Genomic DNA, 22,223 nt, shown 5'->3' on the forward strand with positions numbered 1-22,223 from the left:
TGTCATCCTCAGAAATGATGTCCTGTCTGGAATACATGCGTGCAGACCTGCATAACTTTAAACACTGCTAATTCAGTCCAGCCTTCAAGAGTGTAGGGCCAGAGAATCCCAATGGAGGCAGATGAAGTGACTGGCCTTCTGTGGAAGTTACATAAAAGTTGTTATACTGCTTAACAAATCTCTTTTATGGAGAGGTCAAAGGCCGTACTGTCGTAAATCCACAGAGGAAAACCTTAAGGCTTTCCGGTAGCTGGGATTGTTTTATCTGACCGTTTCCTGTCCTCATAGATTCCTCGGGCAGGGGAAATAGCGGGTGTTTCTTCAGGAGCCCATCTCTGCTCAGCCTCTCCCTCCAGATGAGTAAAGCAGCTGCTGAAAAGAGGGCTCTTAGGAAGTAGAAGGAAACTAAGAAATCTTTACATTTAAGAAGAGTTTTAAAAATATCGATTCCTTAGAAATCCAGGGCACAGGGGGGATGCTTCTCCCTTTGCCTCCTTTTATTCTTGTTTTTGTGAAAATGCATTTTCCTTATTCTGTCTTTCTGAGCCTGCTTTTTGTCTATCTCTTGTTTTACCTGCTTATTTTATTTGAAATGGCCTCCCAGGCACCTGTAGGCTCTATCCCAGAGGAGATTTTGTCAGCTGTGGAAGAAGGCTGTATAGACATTCAAAGGATTCACCAACCCAGAAGAGAACACTGCCAGTGGGCCTTGGTTGCTTCAGAGCAGAGGGACAACTAACCAACCCCCTAACACCCACTTGGGCGCTTGCACGGCCACATGTGGCAAGGTGTGAAAGGGCAGCATCCACTCTGGAGGCTCAATTTGGAGGCTTGGAAAATATTTTCATCGACATCTGTTAAGTGACTTGATCTCTAAGTGAAGAGACACAGGGAGATGTTGCCCTCAAATTAGTTGGTACCAGGGAGGTTGAAGTGCAGTTGAGAGAACCAGTGATCAATATTTCTTGGGCCGATGCCTGTCTGGTACTAATCTTTTATAGTAGGCATTTGCAGGTTATAGTGGAATCTGCTGGTGGTAAATAAATAAATATATATATATATATTTGTATATATTTGATGTATTTGATGATTTTAATTTCTTCTCATTCTTAGTAGCACTTGTCTCACTTTTTGAAAAATAATAACCATCCTAAAATATATTAGGGAATATTCTCTGCAGTTTGGATTTGCATTTTCTTGATGATTATTTACATTGAGTACCTTTTCATACATCTGCTGGCTCTTGGATGTCTTTTTTGGAAAAATATTTACTTATTTTCTTTTTTTTTTTTCCTCATTGAATTTACTGGAACATTTTAGGTATACAATACAATTACATTCATCATTGGGATCTTGTATATTTATATGACAGGTCTTGGTTCTCATTCTTTCCCCTGCACTCTGTTCACCCCCTCCTCCCCTCCCCATTTACAAACACTTTATTTCCAATTTTTTCATTTTCTCATATTTTTTTCTTTTTCCTTATTAACTTTCCTCTACCCTTCCCACTTTCCCTACACCTTTAGCCCTTTTCTTCCTATTTCACATGGTCAATGATCTCATTAGGATGTTATGTACTATTATAGCTACTCACACCAGAGAAACTATTTGGTATTTAGACATGTGTGACTTATTTATTTCACTTAAGAGTATATCCTCAAAATGTATCCATTTTCTGATGAATGACTCTAATTTCTCATTGTTTATGTCTGAGGAGTATTCCGTATTTTAGCAAAACCACATTTTCTTTATCCATTTTCCAACTGATGGGCAAATGGGCTGTTTTCAAGTTTTAGCTATTACAAACTGTGCCGCTATAAACACAGGTGTGCATCTATCATTGTGACATGATTCTTTTAATTCTTTTGGAAAGATGCCCAGCAGAGGGATGGTGGGGTCAAATGGAACCTGTAGTCCCAGCTCTTTGAAGTATCTTCATATTGATTTCCATAGTGGTTACACTAGTCTGCACTCCCACCAACAATGGAGAAGGGCTCCTTTCTCCCCGCAACCCCGCCAACATTTGTTACTGGTTGATTTCTTGATAGCAGCCATTCTTTGTGGGGTGAGGTGGAATCCCAGTGTTGTTTTCATCTGCATCTCTCGAATTACCAGTGATGTGGACATTTTTTTCACATATTTACTTCCTGCTTTTACTTCTTTGTCTGATAAATGTCTGTTCATTTCAGATGCCCATTTTTGAATTGGGTCTTTATATCTGGGGGTGCTGATTGTTTTGATTTCTTTGTATATTCTAGATAAGAGTCCTTTGTCTGAGGAGCAGCTGGTAATTTTTTTTTGTTTTTACATTTTGGTTGTCTTTTACTTCTGTTGATGGATTCTTTTCCAGTGCAGAAGCTTTTTAATAAGATGAGATCCCAGTTGTTGATTCTTTGTGCTAGTCCCCATGCTACTGAGGATTTGTTCATAAAGTCTTTTCCTGTGCCAATGTCTTCCAGAGTTCTGCCTAGCTTATCTTCCAGCAAGTTTAGTGTTTCTGTTTTAATATTTAGATCTTTAATCCACATGAATTTTAATTTAGTGCATAGTGAAAGATAAGTGTCTAGTTTTAATCTTTGGCAGGTTGAGATCCGTTTTTTTCCAACACCATTTATTAAAGAGGCTATTTTTCCTCCAGTGGGAATGATCAGTTTCTTTGTCAAAGATGACTTAGCTGAGTGCATCTGCAGTTGTGTTTATGTCTTCCAATCTGTTCCACTGACCCTCATGTCTGTTTCTTTGCCAGTACCATGCTGTTTTTGTCACAGTGGCTTTGTAGTATAGTTTCAAATTGGGAATTGTTATACCCGTTGCCATGTCTGTTGCCTATGATGGCTTTTGCTATTCTAGGTCTCTTCTGGTTTCAGGTGAATTTTTGGATTCTTTTGTCTAGTTCTGTGAAATATAGTGTTGGAATTTAAATTGGCATTGCATTGAATCTGTATAGCAGTTTTGGTAGTATGGTCATTTTCACTATGTTGATTCTTCCTACCCAGGAGCAGGGGATATTTTTCCATTTTCTTATATCCACTTCAATCTCTTTTTTCAGAGTGCTATAGTTTTCAGTGTAAGGGTCTTTTGCTTCTTTTGTTAGATTAATTCCTAGATACTTCATTGTTTTGGACGCTATTGTGAAAAGAATTCTTTCCCTAATTTCTCGCTCAGTGAGTGTTATTTGTGTACAAGAAGGCTATTGATTTTTGGGTGTTGATCTTGAATCCAGCTACTCTGCTAAAAGTGTCAATTAAGTCTAGAAGTCTTAGGGTAGTTTCTTGGGTCTTCAATGTAGAGCATCATATCATCAGCAAATAATGACAGTTTAACTTCTTCCTTTCCTATCTTTATTGCTTTAATTTCTTTCTCTTGTCTAATTGCTGTGACTAATATTTCCAGAACTATATCAAAGAGGAGTGGTGATAGTGAGCATCCTTGTCTTCTTCCTGATTTTAAGGTGAATGTTTTCAGTTTTTGGCCATTTATTATGATGTTGGCTGTTGGTTTTTCATAGATAGCCTTTATTAAGTTGATATATAGACCATCTATTTTGATTTTTTGCAGTGTATTTATCATGAATGGGTGTTGAGTTTTGTCAAATGCTTTTTCTGCATCTATCAAGAGGATCATATAGTTTTTGTTCTTGACTTTGTTAATATTATGTATTACATTCATTGACTTATTTATGTTGAATCATCCTTGCATCCAACATGGTCAGGTTGGATGATCTTCTTGATGATCCACTGTATTCTGTTTGCTAGTATTTTATTAAGGAGTTTTGCATCTATATTCATTAAGGAGATTGGCCTGTAGTTCTCTTTTTTAGTTGCATCTTTCCCTAGTTGGGGAATCAATGTGATACTTGCTTCCAGGAATGAATTTGAAAGTATTGTTTCCATTTCAATTTCATTGAAAAGTTTGGAGAGTAATGGCAGCAGTTCTTCTCTAAATGTCTTGTAAAATTCAGGAGTGAATTCATCAGGACCTGGGCTTTTCTTTGTTGGTAAATTTTTAATTACATTTTCAATTTCACTGATTGCATTTGGGCATTTAAAATGCTTTTATCTTCTTTGTTCAACTTTGGTACTTCATAAGTTTATAGAAATATGTCCATTTCTTCTGTGTTTTCCATTTTGTTTGAGTACAGAATCTTAAAGTAGGTATTAACAATCCTCTGGATTTCTGTGAGATCTGTTGTGACTTCACCTTTTTCATTCCTGATTGCGTGGATCTGAGCCTTTTCTTTCCTTTTTTTGGTAAGGTTAGTTAAGGGTTTATCGATTTTATTTACTCTTTCAAAACACCAACACTTTGATTCATTTATTTTTGTATCATTTTCTTAGTTTCCATTGCATTTATTTCTGCTCTAATCTTTTTAGTTTCCTCTCTTGTTCAAGCTTTTGGTTTTTCTTGCTCTTGTTTTTCTAGGAGTTTAAGTTTCATTATTAGGTTGTTTACTTGAGCTTGCTCTGTTTTCCTAGTGTGGGCATTCAGTGCTATGAATTTTCTACATAGAACTGCTTTCATTTTGTCCCATAGATTCCTGTATGTTGTATTGGCATTTTCATTTGTTTTCAAAAGCTGTCTGATTTCTTCTTTACTTTCCTCTGTGATCCATTTATTGTTCAGGAGAGTGTTGTTCAATTTCCATATTTTTTGTGAACTTCGTACAGTTTTTTATGGTATTGATCTCCAGCTTGATTGCACTATGACCTGATAATATATTGGGAATAACTTTGATTATTTTGTATTTATTCAAACCTGTTCTGTGAGGTAGTATGTGGTTTGTCTTGGAAAATGACCCATGTGCAGCCAAAAACTATTTATATTCTGATTTTATGGGGTGGAACACTCTCTAGATATCTATTAAGTCCATGGATTCAAAGCTTGGATCAGTTTTAGTATTTCCTTGTTGATTTTTTTGCCTAGATAATCTGTCTCTTTGTGATAGTGCCATAGTTAGATCCCCCACAATAGTATTAGTGCTTATTCAGTTTTTCATGTTACTTAAAATTTCTTTGGTGTAGTTGGGGGGTATTAATATTTGGTGCATATATGTTTATGATTGTCATCTCTTCCTCTTGAATTGCTCCCTTTAAAAGGATGTAGTGGCCTTCTTTGCCTCTTTTAATCAGTTTTAGTTTGAAGTTTACTTTGTCTTCGAAAAATATTTCTACCCCTGCTTTTTTCTGGGCTCCTGTTGCATGGAGAATTGTTTTCTATCCTTTCAGTTTCACTTTCTTTTTGCTCTAGTTGTGTTTCTTGTATACAACATATTGTTGGATTTTGCTTCTCAATCCATTCTGCCAGTCTATTTCTCTTGATTGGTGAATTGAGGCCATTGACATTGATGGTTATAACTGATATGTTCTGACTTATTATTGTCATGTTATTGTCCTTTTGTTGACTGTTTTTACTTTTTCCCCTTCTCCTTTTAGCTTTGTGTCTTGTCTATTTGATTTGGTCTGTTGTGCCTCATGGTGTTGTGACCTTCATTGTCTTTTTCTAGGATATTTTTTAGAATTCCTTGTAGTGCTGGTTTGGTGTTCATGAAGTTTCTCAGGTATTCTTTGTCATGGAAATATCTTATTTCCCCATCCATTTTGAGAGAGAATTTTGCAGAATACATCAGTCTAGGTTGGAGGTTGTTTTATTTTAGGACTTGAAATATTTCACTCCAGGCTCTCCTTGACCTAAGGGTTTCTGTTGAAAAGTCTACTGTGATTCTCATGAGCTTTCCTTTGCATGAGATTTGTTTCTTTTCTCTTATTATTTGTAGTATTTTGTTCTTCTGTTGGGTTTAATGGATCTTGAATATTATATGTCTAGGTGTAGGATTTCTTTTTTATTGTGGCTAGTTGGAGTCCTATATAACTCACTTATCTGATGTAAAATTCTTCCCCTCTGTTTCTCATGATCCCTTGCTGTTTTTAAAAGACCTCTCTTTTCACAGTAACTGACTGCAATCTCATCCTCTATATCTGAGATTTTATCTTCGCATTCTTTTATTCTGTTGCAAACACTTTCAATAGAGTTTTTAATCTCCTGGATATCAGTTTGAATTTGTTTTATGGATTCCATTGCTTACCTATATTGGGCCTTTATTGTTTCCATTTCTTTCTTATGCTGGGCCTTCATGGCTTCTATCATGGTCCTGAGCTTTATTTATTTATTTTTTTGTCAGTGTCTGTTCTAGAGTCTCAAATCATGATTTTGATTTTGCTCACCCTGTCTGTGGTTATCTGGGAAATTATTTCTGTATTGAATTTTTCTAGAGCCTTATTGATCTGTTTTGTTACTTCCTATGCTATGACTTCAGAGGGTCCTGGTGGTTCACTCTAAGACTTTTCCTCATTTGCCCTACTGTTTGCTATTAGTGAACTGGAAGTCTTTGTGTCATGTGTAAGTGTTTTCTCATTTTTATTTTTGTTGTTGGGTTGTTCTTGGTTTAATTTTTGGGTTATTACTTAAATCTTCTTAATATATTTGCACTTTATCTTTTGGATCTCTAATGATTCATAGACATTCTAATTTTCATAATATCATGGAAAACAGCTCATTAAATCAATCACAATCCTTTATCCCCATTGATATTATCAGCAACACAATATGATCAAGCACGACTTGCAAACTGACCACTTGTGGTAGTCATTAGTCTATCACCTTTGAACCATGTGAATTAAATTAAAATCAAGAAGCAGCCCAAAATATGTTTGCAGTGAATAAACTTTTCAATATAGCATATTATCCATTTAGGATGGGGGCTAGGACAGAGTTAGGATGAGAGGAGTAGATAAGTAAAAGAATTGGAGAAGGTTTCAGGTGAAGCCAGAGGACATAGAAAGACCACACAATCTTTAGGAAACTGTTAAATTCAAAAAGGATAGACAGAGTACAAGTATAAGGACAAGAATATATCCCCTTAACAGTAATAGGGGCTCACTTTCCCTTGAAACTATTGATCCTTGAGTGAGGTAGAATGACAGAAGAAAACAACATAAAGAAAAAAGAAAAAATAATAAAAGAAGAAATCTGAGTTAGGGCAGGTGCAGGGATAGAAAGGGAGATAAGGGATAATATGGTGGAGCAAGAGACTGAGTTGGAGAAAGAGGACAGAAAATAGAAAGAATTTGCAGAGTGGAATGAGGAAAAGAAAGAAAAAAATGAATTTGAAGGGTATCCTTCAGACTATATCTCTGCTGTCATAATATACAACATGTGCAGCTATGTGAAGAACCAAGTCCCCTAATCTCAGCTAACTGATGGCAGACCCCCACTACACAGACTGACCTCAGCCTGCAAGGCCTGGACTGAGTTCCCCCCACCTCCTGCAGGGTTGAACTTCACACAGTTCTACTACAGCACCCCCCCTTTCTTTAAAGATGTTCAAAGCTGGGAGCTCAGAAAAATACCCTCTATGACCACCTTTGCCTCTGCAGAGTGGGTCCAAAGACTGGCATAATCTGGAGGTCTGGGGGGGTTCAGAGGCATCCTCGTGGCTACCTTCGTTGTGCTGGAGCAATGCCAGTGGTGCTGGCAGGGGAGGGTGCCGATACCTGGTCCCATGAATTGGGCCCAAGCAGGCTGGAGGGAGAGCAGATCTCAGAGCGGCCTTCTCAAATCTCACCTTGCTTGCTCTGGAGCAATGGTGGCAGTGCAGGCAGGGGAGGCAGAAAAATATTTTCTTATTTTATAAAATGAAGTTATTTGTTTGCCTCTGAGATCTGTTTACACACTTATTCCTTATTTTGGAGATTAGCTCTTTATTTTTACAGATTTTGCATCAACAAGTTAAAATCAACCAAAAATCAAAACTATTTGGAAAAAATTGTATCTTCTGCATTGCAAACATAGATTTTTTTCCTGTCATCATTCCATAAACAATACAACAGAATAACTATTTACATAGAATTCACAATGTGTTAGATTTGTGTAATCTCTGAAAGATTTGAACTACACAGAGGGATGCATGCTGTTTATATGAAAACACTATGGCATTATACATAATAGACGAGTTTCTACATTTTTTGGTGTCCATGGGCATCCTGAAATAGATCCCCTGCACATACTGAGGGATAAATGCATAATAAAACTTATTCCCAACCTTGAAGAGATTTATACTTTACTATTATGCTTTCCTATCCAAGGAAATTACTTCTCTTATGTATTTGAAAGAAAATTAGTTTCATTTATACAGCATTCTTATTAAATTCTCATCTGAATATCTTAAGTTTTTGCTGCTATAGGATTTTGCTAAATTTTAATCTGGAAATTAAAAAAGTATTTTAAATAAGGAAATACAAGTTTTTACTGCACTAGCTTCATAAAATAAATTGGAGCACATTCCTTTTTATGAGTTCTAATAGTCCCAGATATTAAAAATGTTGCTAGTTTTGAAACAGAATTCAGATATAAAAAATTCTGATCTTAATGTCTCTACAATAATTGATTTTTAATCATCTTTGCAATCTTCATTCAAGGCAAATAATTGTTTGGCATACTCTAAATGCTTACTAAATTTTTTTTTAAAAATTTTTCCTCATTGCTTTTATTGGTACATTTTAGGTATACAGTACATTTACATTCATCATTCGATCTGGTACCTGTACATGACAGGTCTTGGTTCTCATTTTTTCCCTTGTCCCTGACCTTCTTTCACTCCCTCCTCCCCTCCCCATTTACAAATATTTTATTTTCATTTTTTCTTTTTCTCCTATGTTTTCTTCTTTTCCCTTATTACCTTTCCCTTACCCTTCCCACTTTCCCTACACCCTTAGCCCTTTTCTTCCTATTTCACATTGTCAATTATCTCATTAGGACCTTATGTGGTATTATAGTTTGTTCACACCAGAGAAACTATTCAGTATTTACACATGTGTGACTTAATTATTTCACTTAGGAGCATAGCCTCAACATATGTCCATTTTCCTATGACTGAATCTAATTTCTCACTCTTTATGTCTGAGTAGTATTACATTTTATAGAAAAACCACATCTGCTTACTAAATATTAATTAAATTAACAAATACCACAATGTTGGGTAGGATCCCAATATTACAATAAAGAAGAACGAAGCAAAATGTCAAGTGTGAAATACAATTTGGGTAGATGTACTTAACATAATTTGGGGAGAAGCTTTTCCTTTCTTCATGCTGAATGTGCCCTTTAGCAATGCTTCTCTTCTTCTGAAGACTTAGAATTTCTCTGCAGAGCCACTAAGGGAACTGAGCAATCAAGCATGACTGAGCTAACTGCTCACTTCCCTAAGTGGTGCGGGTGCTGGCCTGCCTGTCTGCTCTTGCTTGCATGTGTGCTTCCTGCTCAGCAGGTCCTGGGATTTGCAGCTGTGACACCAAATTATAGCGTGTGCTGGATCCCATCTGGGCTAAACCCCTCGCCTTCCCTGTACTTGGTAATAAAGGCAGTAAGACAAATTTACTGTTTCCTTATTTTGGGGACAGTTCTTTTTCTGATCTAGGAGTGGTTTGCAATCAGCTGAGATTCCTTAATGTGTAACAAATGAAAACATCAATGTACACCTGTGTACAGATCTTCATCTGCTCATTAAATTTACTTCTAAATTTTTAAATATTTTAAATGCTGTTATAGATGAAATTTTTTAAAAAATTAGTTAAAATTTTACCTGATATATCTAAGCAGAAATTGTGTACCCTCCCTACTCAGGTTATTCATATAACCTTCCAGGAGCGGTGTATACACAAATAAAAAAGTTTATTAAATATATTATACTGTACTATGTAATTTTATATCATATTATATTCTGCACTCTATACATACATGTTTATTTGAATCTTTTTTTAACTTAATAGATTTCAGATCTCATGTCATTGCTGTACATGAAGTAATTTCTCATTTTTATTTTTGGTTGCTTCAAATGTCATTGTATTGGATGTGCCATCATTTATTTCCCTGTTACCTACTCATAGTTATAAAATTATAGTCATTTCTATGGAAAAGTTTTTTTATTTATGCATGAGAAGCAATGAGGCTTCTCTTGTGTTGCTCTGTTACACGTATGCATCATGTAATGTTTAAGTCAGGATAAAGATATTTATCTGCCAAACATCATTTATTTATGGTGAAACAAAATACTTTTAGTTTTTTGAAATTTATAGTATGTTATTGTTATTCATAGTCATCCTCATGAGAGTAAAAATAGTATGCCACAACTTCTAACTACACCTTAGTATCCACTGATCAGCACCTCCCCAAACACTTTCTACTTGCCTCCTCTTTTCTGCCTCTGATAACTGTTATTCTACACTTAAGTTACATGAGATCAATTTTTTTAGGTGTCACCTATGAGAAATATCATCTGGCACTTGTCTCTGTGCTTGGCTTATTTCACTCAATATAATGATCTCCAGTTCATGTTAGAGATTTCATTATCTTTATGGCTACAAGGATTCATATCTATATCTATATCATATTATACTATATATTATTATAATATATAATATATGTTATATATTATAGTATATATTTTTTTCTTTACCCTAAGTGATAGTCACTTAGGTTTTTTCTATTTCTTGGTAACTGTGAGTGCTGCAGTGAGCATGGGTGCCAGATACCTCCTCCACACAAAGATTTCATTTCCCTTAGACATATACCCAGCAGTAGAACTGCTGAATCATATGGAAGCTCTTAATTGTAGTTCTTGAGGAAATTTTATGCTGTTTCCCATACTGGCTATAGGAATTTAACTTCCCATCAGTAGAGTAACCTTTCTCCATTTACTCACTGACACTTCTTTTGTCTTTTTGATAACAGCCATTTTTTACTGGTGTGAGATAATATTTCATCGAAATTTGATTTGCTTTTCTTTGATGATTAGTGTGATTCAGTATTTTTTTCATGAACCCATTAGTCATCTGAGCATATTTTAAGAAGTATCTATCTTGATCAATTCCCCATATATTAACAAAATTATTTATTTATTTAATTTATTTATATGTTACTGCACTTCTGGAGTTCCTAAAATATTATGGACATCAATCCCTTGTCAGATATATAGCTTACAAATATTTTCTCCCATTCCATTTATTGTTTCTTTACCTATGGATTATTTCCTTTGCTATGTAGAAGATTTCTAGCCTGATGTAATCACATTGGTTTCTTTTATGCTTTTGTTTCTTCTGCTTGGAGCCTCGCCTTCCCCATCCTACCCATTCCCTGTAATCTTTGTTTATTCCAATGTACTTAAGCATTTTCCCCCGGGTTTTCTTTTAGTAGTTTCAAAGTTTCAAGTTTTGTATTTCAGTCTGTGATTCATTTTGATGTGGTCTCTATAACTGGTGAGAAACATGCAGTCTCAATTTTCTACACTTGAATATTCAATTTTCCCAACACAAAAGACTGATCTCAGGGGAATGGGAAAAAATAAGAACCAAGATAGTTATGTAAAGGTACGAATTTCCAACAAGGAATGTCATTATATTGTATACATTAAATGTACCAATAAAATTAATTTTAAAAAAATAAGAAGCCTGACCTCCAACCAGTATGTACATATGGGACCTTAGCAAAGCTCAATTGCCTGAAGATGTGTGGGTTTACTTTAAGACTCTCAATTCAGTTCTGCTGTTCTCTATGTCTACATTTCCTGTAATATGCTCTTCTCATTACTACAGCTTTCCAGTATGTTTTGGTGTCAATCCATATAACGCTTTCTAATTTGTTCTTTTTGCTCAAGATTTCTTTGAATGTTTTCCTATGTATAAATCCATATAAATACAGATTACTTTTTTCCAGTTCTATGAATAATGTCATTGGCATTATGACAGAGATTGTATTAAATCTGGAGATTACTTTGGATAGTATAGATATTTTAACAATAATTTTATACTTCAAGAACACTGATGTATTTTCACTTTTTGTAGATGTTCTTTTCACTTGCTTTCATCAATTTTTTTATAATTTTCATTACAGAGATTTTTCCTCCCTTTGGGTAAATCTACTATTTCAAATTGCTCTCTTGATTTCTATTTCAGATAACTGGCTATTTGTTATCAGCACCACTACTAATGTTTATATATTGCTTTTGTATCATGAAACTTTATTAAACTCGATTATTATTTGCAATGTTTTATTTTTTGTTAGAGCCTTTGAGATTTTTATTTATATATAAAACCATATCATCTGTCAACAGGTACAATTTGGCTCCTTTTCCAATTTGAATGCCCTTATTTCTTCTACTTGCTTGGTCACTGTGGCTAAAACTTCCAGTACTATGTTGCATAAAAGTGGTAAAAAGGGCATCTCTATTATTTTTCAGCTATTAGACAGTGAATTTCCAGTTTTCCCCAATTCACTGTGATGTTCTCTGTTGTTTGTTATAAATAGTCTACATTATGTTGTGGTATACTTCTACATTTAATTTAGTCAGGATTTTTAAACACAAATGAAGTTTCCCTTTTCATCTGTGCTGTGATTTTGAGTCTCCTCTTTTTCTTAGTCCAGGTAAGGGTTTGCCAAGAACAAGCTTTTAATTTCTTCATGATGTTGACCTTGATCTTTTTGAGGAAGAGCCTGTCAATTTTATCCACTGTAATTATTCTCTTACACTCCATTCCTTTCTATTACTCCCTTTACAGGGAAACTCCAGAGAATGACTCTTAGTTAAGAATTGGAGATTATATACTATCTCACTGAGGGCACGATATTTGTATAAATTATTTGAAATTCTTCTGTATGGGGTATTTTTGTCTGCTCCCAAATATTTATTCAAGCATTTATGTCAGCATTGGCTTATAAATATTTCATAACCTGGATAATTATCACATACTATTTAATTATTGTTCTTTTTTTTTTTCTAATAGCTTCCAACAGCTTTGACCTTTGGGAACTTCTATGTCCCTCCTTTGATCTACTCTAATGAAACAAAAAATATTTTTTAACTTTTGGCACTGCTATCTAAGTTCATTTTATGCATTTTCTGACCCAGGCTTAGAATCAGCCTGTCATATCTCCAAGAAGCCCTGATTTTTATTATTAGATCTGGATGCTAGGTGTACCCTGGAATTTTATTTTAAGATTCTAAGTCCTTAAGGGCTTATAAATTCTCTTCCTTGATTTTCAATCTTTCCTCCCTTCCTCCCTCCCTTCCTTCCTAGTTTCCTGCCTTCCTATCTTCCTTCCTTCCTTACTTCCTCGCTTCCTTCTGTTTCTTTCTTTCTCTCTCTCTCCTTTTTTTTTTTCCTGTATTGGGGATCAAATTCAGGACCTTGCCCTTGTGAGGCAGGCGGTGGCACCAATGAGCTAAATTCCCTGCCTGGCTTCTTATAAACTTTAAAAGGCACATATTCGATTGATTCGGGGAGGTGTATGTTCTGTTTATGCTGAGCCCTAAGTGAAGATGCAACAGTGAGCCCATAGCACCAGTGCTGGAGGTGCTGGCTGCCATGAATCTGGTGACAAACTTACTGTCTTGTACACCCTGGTGCTCTGTTGCACACAGTTCAACATTCCTGAAGTCACACTTAAGTATATCACATAACACAGGCAGGTTTACAGGTACTGTTGAATCTGACATATGTGAATGAGAGCTCCTGAATTAATGTAAAAATATCAATACATTATGGAGAAGAATATTTCTAATCTAAGCAGTTGGGATGATGTGAATATAATAGTATGTGTGATATTTAAATAATGCAACTTCATTAAAATCACTTTATCACAATGGAAATAAAAATGCTGTTTTCATCCTGCCCTCTAGTATATGTTCTATGATTTATAAATAAGAAAATATTTAAGTGCTATAAAAATGTTATGAAGCAACAAGAAAAAATTATATATATATATATATATATATATGCATCATATAGGTATTCTCAATTTTCTAGAATATAAAAATTTGAAAGGGGTCAGTGTCATGGGCTTTATAATATTCATAGGATTAGCCTGTAAAACCTGATAGAAAGTTAAATGAAGAATGCTATATAAGATTTAAATCAGATAAATCAATTATGTAAATAAATTACATAAATTACATTCATCAATGTTACATTGTAATCTCAGTAAAAACCCGAGTGACAAAGGTGATATACTGAATAATGAAGTCATGAAACAAAGTGTTCTCTTCAAAGAAAGTCTAAATAAAATTTTTACTTAAATAAATATAATTATTGTTTTCTGATAGCAGATTCTAGATTCACTAAAACATCAATAACATTGCCTAGTATAATTTCAAAAATGTAAAACAATACTGTAAAAATAAAAATCAAGATAACAAAAATTGTCAAGAACCCAGAACAAAATGAAGCGGTCAGTGTGAAAACAGTGAGTACTGGAGTGTGAATTTTGTAGTTAGTATCAGATTTAGATTTGGCGTTAGGCTTAGGAATACTCTAGGATTTCATGTATGGTTGTATTGGAATTTGGGAATAATGTTAAGGGTTAGGGTTTGGTTTAGTGACAGGGATAAGGATGGAATTCAAGTATAATTTGAGTGTGAGAATGAAGGATAGGACAAAGATATTTATGAGGGTGAGGTATAGTGTGGGATTCCAAGTACCTGAGCATTTCAATGCAGCTATGATGGATGGGTAGTGTTAGCTTTAGGGTTAGTAAGGTGAGTAACCAGAGAGAAGTATTTGTAGATAATAATATATTTTCCCCATAAAATTAAGAAAAGTTCTATTTAAAAGTAAGTTTTTTTAAACCAGTAAATAGACTTCTGTACAACTCCAAAAAGTTTATTTAGATGAGGACATGAGAGCAGATGGAAAGTTAAGGAAAATATGGTAGGAGGACTGATGGACCAAGGAATTCAGGGAAAGAGGAAGATTTTGATGAATTCCAGATCAAGTTAGTAACGTACAGTAAGCGTAGGAGAGGAAATATAAGCAATTTTATTTAGGCAGAGTGAAATTTTCAGTCTTAGGATAATACAACCTGGTATTAATTATTAAAACCAGAAGTTTTATTTTCCCCTTAAAAATAGTAAAGCTTGGGCCTGAGTTTTAGCTCAGTGGGGACATGCCTACCTGGCAAGTGCAAGGTCCTGAGTTCAATCCCTGGTACCAAAATAATAATAGTAATGATAATAATAATAATAATAATAATAATAGCAATAATGCTTTTTCTAAATACTTCACTATTGTCTTAAATGTACATATTTCAAATCTTTTGAATTTTTTTGCTCACATCCATTATAAAATGAATGCACCATTTCATGGAGCAAAATTGTTAAAAAGCAATAGGTCAACTAAAACAATGCATAGCATAAGGGTTTCAACATGGAAAAATACTGAAGTTCAAACCCAAAACTGATTGAGTTTCCATAATGTCAAAGTGGTTTATGTGAACTGATAAACTGAAATTCACTCTGAAATGTATTTACTTGTGGCACTGAGAAACCATGAAAGCAACGAATTGCTCAAAGTTCTGTTTTCAAATGCCTGGGGAGTTAGGCTGTCCTTGTCCATGTTTCAGACAGTACTATTATTACTACCTTACCGAATGCCTACAGCTAGCTACTCAGAGCAAAAAACAGAGTACAAGTGACATGTTCACTGTAACAATTTCTCCCAGGTATTGTTACTTAATTCCCAAAGATTAAACATAAACGTGGAGAATCCTGGGACCACCTGAGTACAAAATCCAGACACAAGCACATAACACCAAACACCCCAAGCATCTGTAGAAATCACTATATTAAATGTGTTCCTAAAGTCTTCTACAACACTTCTCATTACTAGAAGCCATTCTACCCAGAATGTACCTTCAAGTGTCTGACTCATTGTCTCAGAGTAACTAAATTTCCTCAAGTTGTAGAAAGACCTGTAATTGCTTACCTGACTCACAGGCAAATGTCTTGGACGTTTCGTCATGAAAAATAATTGCCACTGCATGCTTTTTTGTCTCTCGAGGCAGTCTGGTTATATTTTTGATGTTGTGCAATTCAGTTACCTTAAAGGAAAAAAAGTATATTTAAGTAGTGTGCAGTATATATTTTATACTGTAGTGCTTAAACAAATAATCAAGGTATCACTACCTTAAATTACTTAGCAATGGAAAAATTGTACTAATTTTTAATAAATGATAAAAATAATACAATGAAACATTTAAAATATCTTCCCTTTAACCTCAATTCTGGTTACAATTTATATTGTTGTCTGTATTTTATCCATTGCTTGCAATATTATCTAGAATAACTCCATGGACTCTATGCTTTTTTTCCTTAAATTTTCACATTTGCATTAAACACTGTTAATCGTTTTCCTTGAATCCTGGCTCACTCACTGAGTTCATTTCTGAGAATGTATCTGACAAATCCCAAACACTGAATGATCACAGATTGGCCATCAGTCAAATCTTCATTAAAATGAGTGTTTAATTCTCCTTTTTAAGAAGTAGACACTTTGCTTGTCACATCCACAGTTACACTCCAGCTCTTATCCCAGGTGACCACTGCCCACCAGCACCCAGCACAAGCACTCTGAGCTTCTCCCATTTTTTAAGTAGAATACCAAAGAGTCATATTTGAGGTCTAGATCTGACAATATGATTCTTGACTGCTTCAACAAAAGTATTCTAAAGGGCCAGGGATTTAGCTCAGTGGTTCCGCCATCTGCCTCGCAAGCACAAGGACCCGAGTTTGATCCCTGGTACCCCTCCCAAAAAAAGCTATTCTAAAGTAAAATTGAGAATAAAATAGGCATTTTGAATTTGTTTGCTTATGTGACTGGCTGGGTATGAAAAACACAATGACAGCTACTGTTATTTGGAGCCACTCTTGATTAATGATGCAGTTTTACCTGTCACTGCTTCGGCACCAAGACAGAGTGAAATTGCAAACAGGTGGATAACATATGTAATATGTAGCATTATGACAAGAAGAGTGTTGTGTCATGGACCACTCTGTGATCCACTGCTGCACAAGCAGCTCTTTCCTGGACCCACAACCCCTGATCGGCATGAAGTTTTATCACTTCCACTTCTTTAACATTCTCATACTCACTGCTTTCTCCCCACAGCTTCATGACTCATTCAAACCCCACTCTCTCATCTGAAACATTAGCATTTACTTTCCATCAGCCCACTCACTCCTCACCTTTCATTATCTTATTCACATTGAGTCCAGACTGGGATTTCTAAATTAAACATGCAACCAGGTCCCTCAGGACTTAAAACCATAAAATAGCACCTTATTAACGAAGGTCTCACTCTTCAGCAAGGACTTGAAGATTTTCTGGAATTTTGTTCTCATGTGCACATCTAATCTCATTTTTTTCCTACTCCAACCCTCAACACAAGGTAAAATCCAACTATACATAACATCTGTCAGTTTTCCTAAATAAGCTTGCTATATGAAAGTCATCCTTTCACACAGTAATCTGCTTGGAGCATGCTATTTCTACAACTTCCTGTCAAAGTCATAACCAATTTTCAAGACAAATCTTTGTTGGTGGTTTATACAGAGTTAGCAACTTCTCCCCTCGTAGGCCTCTTCTCAGGAAGGACCTTGACATCTGACTGAATTTAACGTGGCTTCTTGGCTCGTTATGAAAGCTGCTTGTATTCTTACACAGATTCAACAAGTAAAGGTAGATTTCTTTCACTGGCTTGTAGGGAAAGTTGAGGGACAGGCAGGGAAAGTTAAAAGGCCTCAGAGAGGGTTCTGGCAAATAAAGAGCTAAACCCAGCCAGAGAAAGTAGCTAAGAAAAACAAAAGGAGAGAGAGCTGATAAGGCTGCTGGGCATGGATCATGTCAGATCAAAGCTCAATTCTTTCCTCCTTCTACCTGCAATTACACACACACACACACACACACACACACACACACAGAGAACAAAGTGGGGAGGGAGGTATATTATAACAAAACCTCAGTATATAAAATATGCACTAACATCTATACACACACACATATATATACATATATGTACATATATTTTATTATTCTCTCACCATATTAATATACTAAAACATACACATATCTCTTTTTGCTAATTTTTCCTTGAATTCAGGGGTCTGCTGTAAATCTCACAGCATAAGGCCCTGGACAGGACAAAGGGACTCTAAAAGTGCTTATCTAAGAATGAACCCACAGGCAATAGAAGGGACAGTGGCCAAATCAGACGTCTCACCTGAAGTTGTAACAACTCAAGGGGGACAGGCCATTTTTCACCATGTAATAAAAAGGGCTGAGAATAAAGACCCCCCTGAATTCCAGCTCCAGACTCCCTACTTTACACCGACAGGTAGCTATCTATCTTGTTATTTCTCTTCCTTTTTTTTAACTCATTGAGTTTATTGGTACATTTTAGGTATACAGTACAGTTACATTCATCATTGAGATCTTGTACCTCTACATGACAGGTCTTGGTTCTCGTTTTTCCCCCTTGTTCCTGCCCTCCCTTCACCCCCTCCTCCCCTCCCCATTTTCTCTTCCTTTTCTAATAAAGCAATGTTGTTCCCTATTTTTCTTCCCTTTCTAATACAGTGATTTTGTTTCTCCTTCTGAATTTATGTCTCCAATTCTTTTATTGATTTTTTCCCATAAGACATAACAGATTCATGCCATTTATTTATTAATTCTTTGCACAACTAGACTTGTGCATCAGCAGGTTTGTTTGGAGATTTGACCAGTGCTCTGCACAGTGAAGATCACTAGACACTTGTGGACTGATTACTCTTTTCATATTCTGTGGAATGAGAAAAGACTGAAAAATGTGACTCGCTTTCTTGAATTGCGTGCTCTGAGAAGGAGGGCATACCGAGACGTTTTAGGATGAATAAATAACTAGACCAAACATCACAGAGAGAAACTGCTCTTCTTATTGTTCAGAAGTTCTAATTACATTTTACTTGTTTTACCACTGCAGCTAGTTAACGGAAAGAATATTACATGGGCTGAATATTACATGGCCATATGTTCTCCAAATAAGTCTAAGTTTTTAGAGTGATTTCATTTGAATGTTTAGAAACATTTAATATAAATCAAAATTTTATAATTTAAAAATCGTAATGTTATTTATATTATGCATTTTTCTTTTAACCTAACACAACAAATTAAGTATTACCAGTTAATATACCTCTTACTACTATAAATGTTTAGTTTTAGTGTTTAATACCCTAATGAACAGGGGAAAATTATCTATTGAAATTGTTATTAGTTTTAAAGTGTCTCTTAGCAGTTTACTTCACAACAACTGAGAGATACATAGCTATTTAAGTGCTATATTTCTTTTTCTTTGTTTGCTTTTTTTTTTTTTTTTTTTTTTTTTTTTTGTACCAGGATCAAACTTGGGGCCTTGCACTTGCAAGGCATATATTTCTTTTTAAAATCTAATTATCTTTTGGAATTTTAAGAATATGAACCTTTATACTTTTTAAGTAGGTTCAAGTTAATATAAAATATATTTTTCATCAATTTTACTAATAATGCTTATTAATTCTGGTATTGTAGTAATTTCCTACACTTGTTTTAATTCAGGAAGAGCATTGATTTTTTGAGAATAAAGTAGTACAATTTTGGAGCAAGTTTAATAAAACTATAGTAAGATAGAGAATATTGATTTTCAGGTAAAAAGATAGGATTTTTACTAATTTTTATTACCAAATTTTATTATACTTAACACATGTCAATCTCTCTTGCTTGAGTCCTAAGCTTTCATACTAATTTATTTTATTACCTAAGACATTGTATGCTTCAATATCTAACATAATCTTTTATAGAAATATTTATTATTGCTTCCTTACAAATAAACACATCAGTTTTCCAGCAGCTATTTCTTTGTATTTGCTTCTTTTTGCTGATAAAAATGGTTGTGTATTATTTTAAAAAATCAATATTATTTATACTGAAAGCTACTTGTGAGAGACCTTATGTGCTCTAACAAGCCATAAAAAAATCTTACTGTCATGTTAGTAGCTATGTTATTATCCCAACATGTTCATTATCATCTTAGTCTTTTACATCTTGGAAAGATATAAGGTCTCTCAAATATTAAGCACATTATGAAATGTATCATCTACACATGAATAATAATATGTCCATTCTATTAGAATTAGCTACAACTGACCCTCCTTTTCCATAGTTCTACATCCTGGCATCCAACAATTATACATCAGAAATGTTTTATCAAAAGACAGTTACATCGGTAATAAGCATATAAAGAATTTTTTTTCTTTGTTATAATCTCCTAAGCCATGTAGTATAACAACTATTTACTTAGCATTTAGATTATACTAGGTAGAAGTAATCTAGAGGTGATCTAAAGTATATAGCATGCTGTATGTAGGCTATATACAAATATTTTGCTACCATTTTATTTTTATTAATACACTTTCCTGTTGTTGGGGATTGAAGTCAGGTCCTTATGCATGCTATGCACTCTACCATATTATAGCCACAGCTCTGATGCTGTTCTATAAAAAACTTGAGCATTTTCAAATTTTTGTATCTTCACTGGAATCAGTCTGTGCACACATCAGGGGATGACTGTAGAAGACACTGGTGGCTCTCTACTCAGTTTCGAGGTCTAATTTCCTTATTGTTATCAGAATCTACCCCTCTGTCATATATCTCTGGTACCTTGGAAGAAATCTCTTAGTATCAGGGTAGACTTTCTTGTCAGACTGTAGCTGCCATTCTACTAGACTGAGGAAGATGAGATAATCCTCGAGGAGCCAGAGCACAGGCAGAGAAAACAAAAGAAGCTGTCAGTTTTAGTGATGAGATAGAGTTACTGAATCAGTTAGCCCTGAAACTACTTTTCTTTTGGATATGCTATGATATATAATTTACTTTTGAACATTAAATTGGGATTTCTAAGGCCTGCCATGGTGGCACATGCCTGTAATAACAGCACTTGGGAGACTGAGGTAGGAGGATCACTGTGATTTCGAGACCAGCCTGGGCTACATAGTGAGTTCCAAGTCAGTTTCAACGACATAGTGAAACCCTGTCTCAAAAAACAAACAAACAAAATAAATAAATAAATGAATTGGGATTTCTATTACTTCCACCAAAAAATTGTAATTAATAAAGTAAATTTAGACCTGATCTCATTGTATATCTAAAAATGTATCAATAAAGAAAAAAGAAAAAATAATTAGAGGGCCGGGGATTTAGCTCAGCGGTTCGGTGGCCTGCCTTGCAAGCTCAAGAACCCGAGTTCAATTCCTGGTTAAAAAAAAAAAAAATTAGAATTGACCTTTCTTCACTGTAGAAATGTGGAAGATGACTGTCTTGATTTGGGGGGTTGTGACACAATTAAAGTCATGGCCAAAGTAAGGCCATGTTTACTGTTTTTCATGGTAATGTGTTTTGTATCAATTTATGCAACAGCCTTTGCCCTGAAAGTCATGTGATTTACCAATGCCAAATAACCACTTAACAAAAAGTTACTACTTGAAGGAAAATTCAATAACAACAAAAAAAATATATTCAAGTCAATATAACAGCAATTAGGAGCATTATTACTACTAAATTGTAATTATTATAAAACAAAGATAATGCATTCTAATGACTGAGAAATGCAGAAAAATAGAACATAGTAAAATATGCACTATCCCAGGAAATCTATATACCTCTCCTCTATATGTATAAATTTACCATGTCTAATATGCTTCATTGACTATAATTCTGCTCAAAATTAGAGAGCTACATCTTCATTGCATAGATATTAACAGATACCATTCAGTTACTTTGATTTTTTTTTATTAAAAGTAAAAAATTAAATCTCTTCAGTACTACAGGCGGTCGAATATGGCCCTTAAAATGAGGTGCCTAAATCTTAGCACCCACAACTTGTGAACATGCTCTTTTTGTGCAAAAGTTTCTTTGTAGAGGTAGTAAAGTTCGGAATATTGATGGGAACTATTTTGCATTTAGAGTGGATCTTAAATCCAATGACTGGTGTCTTTATGAAAGACTGGGGAGACTTGGGAGAAAAACACAAGGGAGAGCGCTGTGTGAAGACAAAGGCAGAGACAGAAGCAATGCTGCCACAAACAAAGGGCCATCTACAGCTCCAGATGCTGGGCAAGACAGCCAGGGTCTCTTGCCATCAGACAGACACCCTGCACGGAAATTACATTCTGGAATCCAACAAATGAAGATCAAAAATATTTGAAAAAGATTTTTCTCAAGGAGGATAAATTATGTTCTTTCAAGCCATCAAGTTTGCTGTCATTTGTTACCTCAATCTAAGAAACTAATATAATTATATAGGAATATATGTTCTTTTATATCTATTCACTA

General features: G+C 34.8%; 1 protein-coding gene across 1 annotated transcript in view; it reads right to left on the reverse strand.

Annotated features, from left to right (window-relative positions):
• The window catches only part of Dok6 (docking protein 6), a 419,379-nt gene that overhangs the window by 238,954 nt on the left and 158,202 nt on the right, over window positions 1-22,223 (reverse strand). The window contains exon 3 of the mRNA XM_010607470.2: window positions 15,810-15,924. Coding sequence (XP_010605772.1) covers window positions 15,810-15,924 — 115 coding nt within the window. The remainder of the gene's footprint in view (window positions 1-15,809; window positions 15,925-22,223) is intronic.

This window comes from Fukomys damarensis, unplaced genomic scaffold, assembly GCF_012274545.1.
Source record: "Fukomys damarensis isolate Sample0158 unplaced genomic scaffold, DMR_v1.0_HiC HiC_scaffold_30, whole genome shotgun sequence".
NCBI lineage: Eukaryota > Metazoa > Chordata > Mammalia > Rodentia > Bathyergidae > Fukomys > Fukomys damarensis.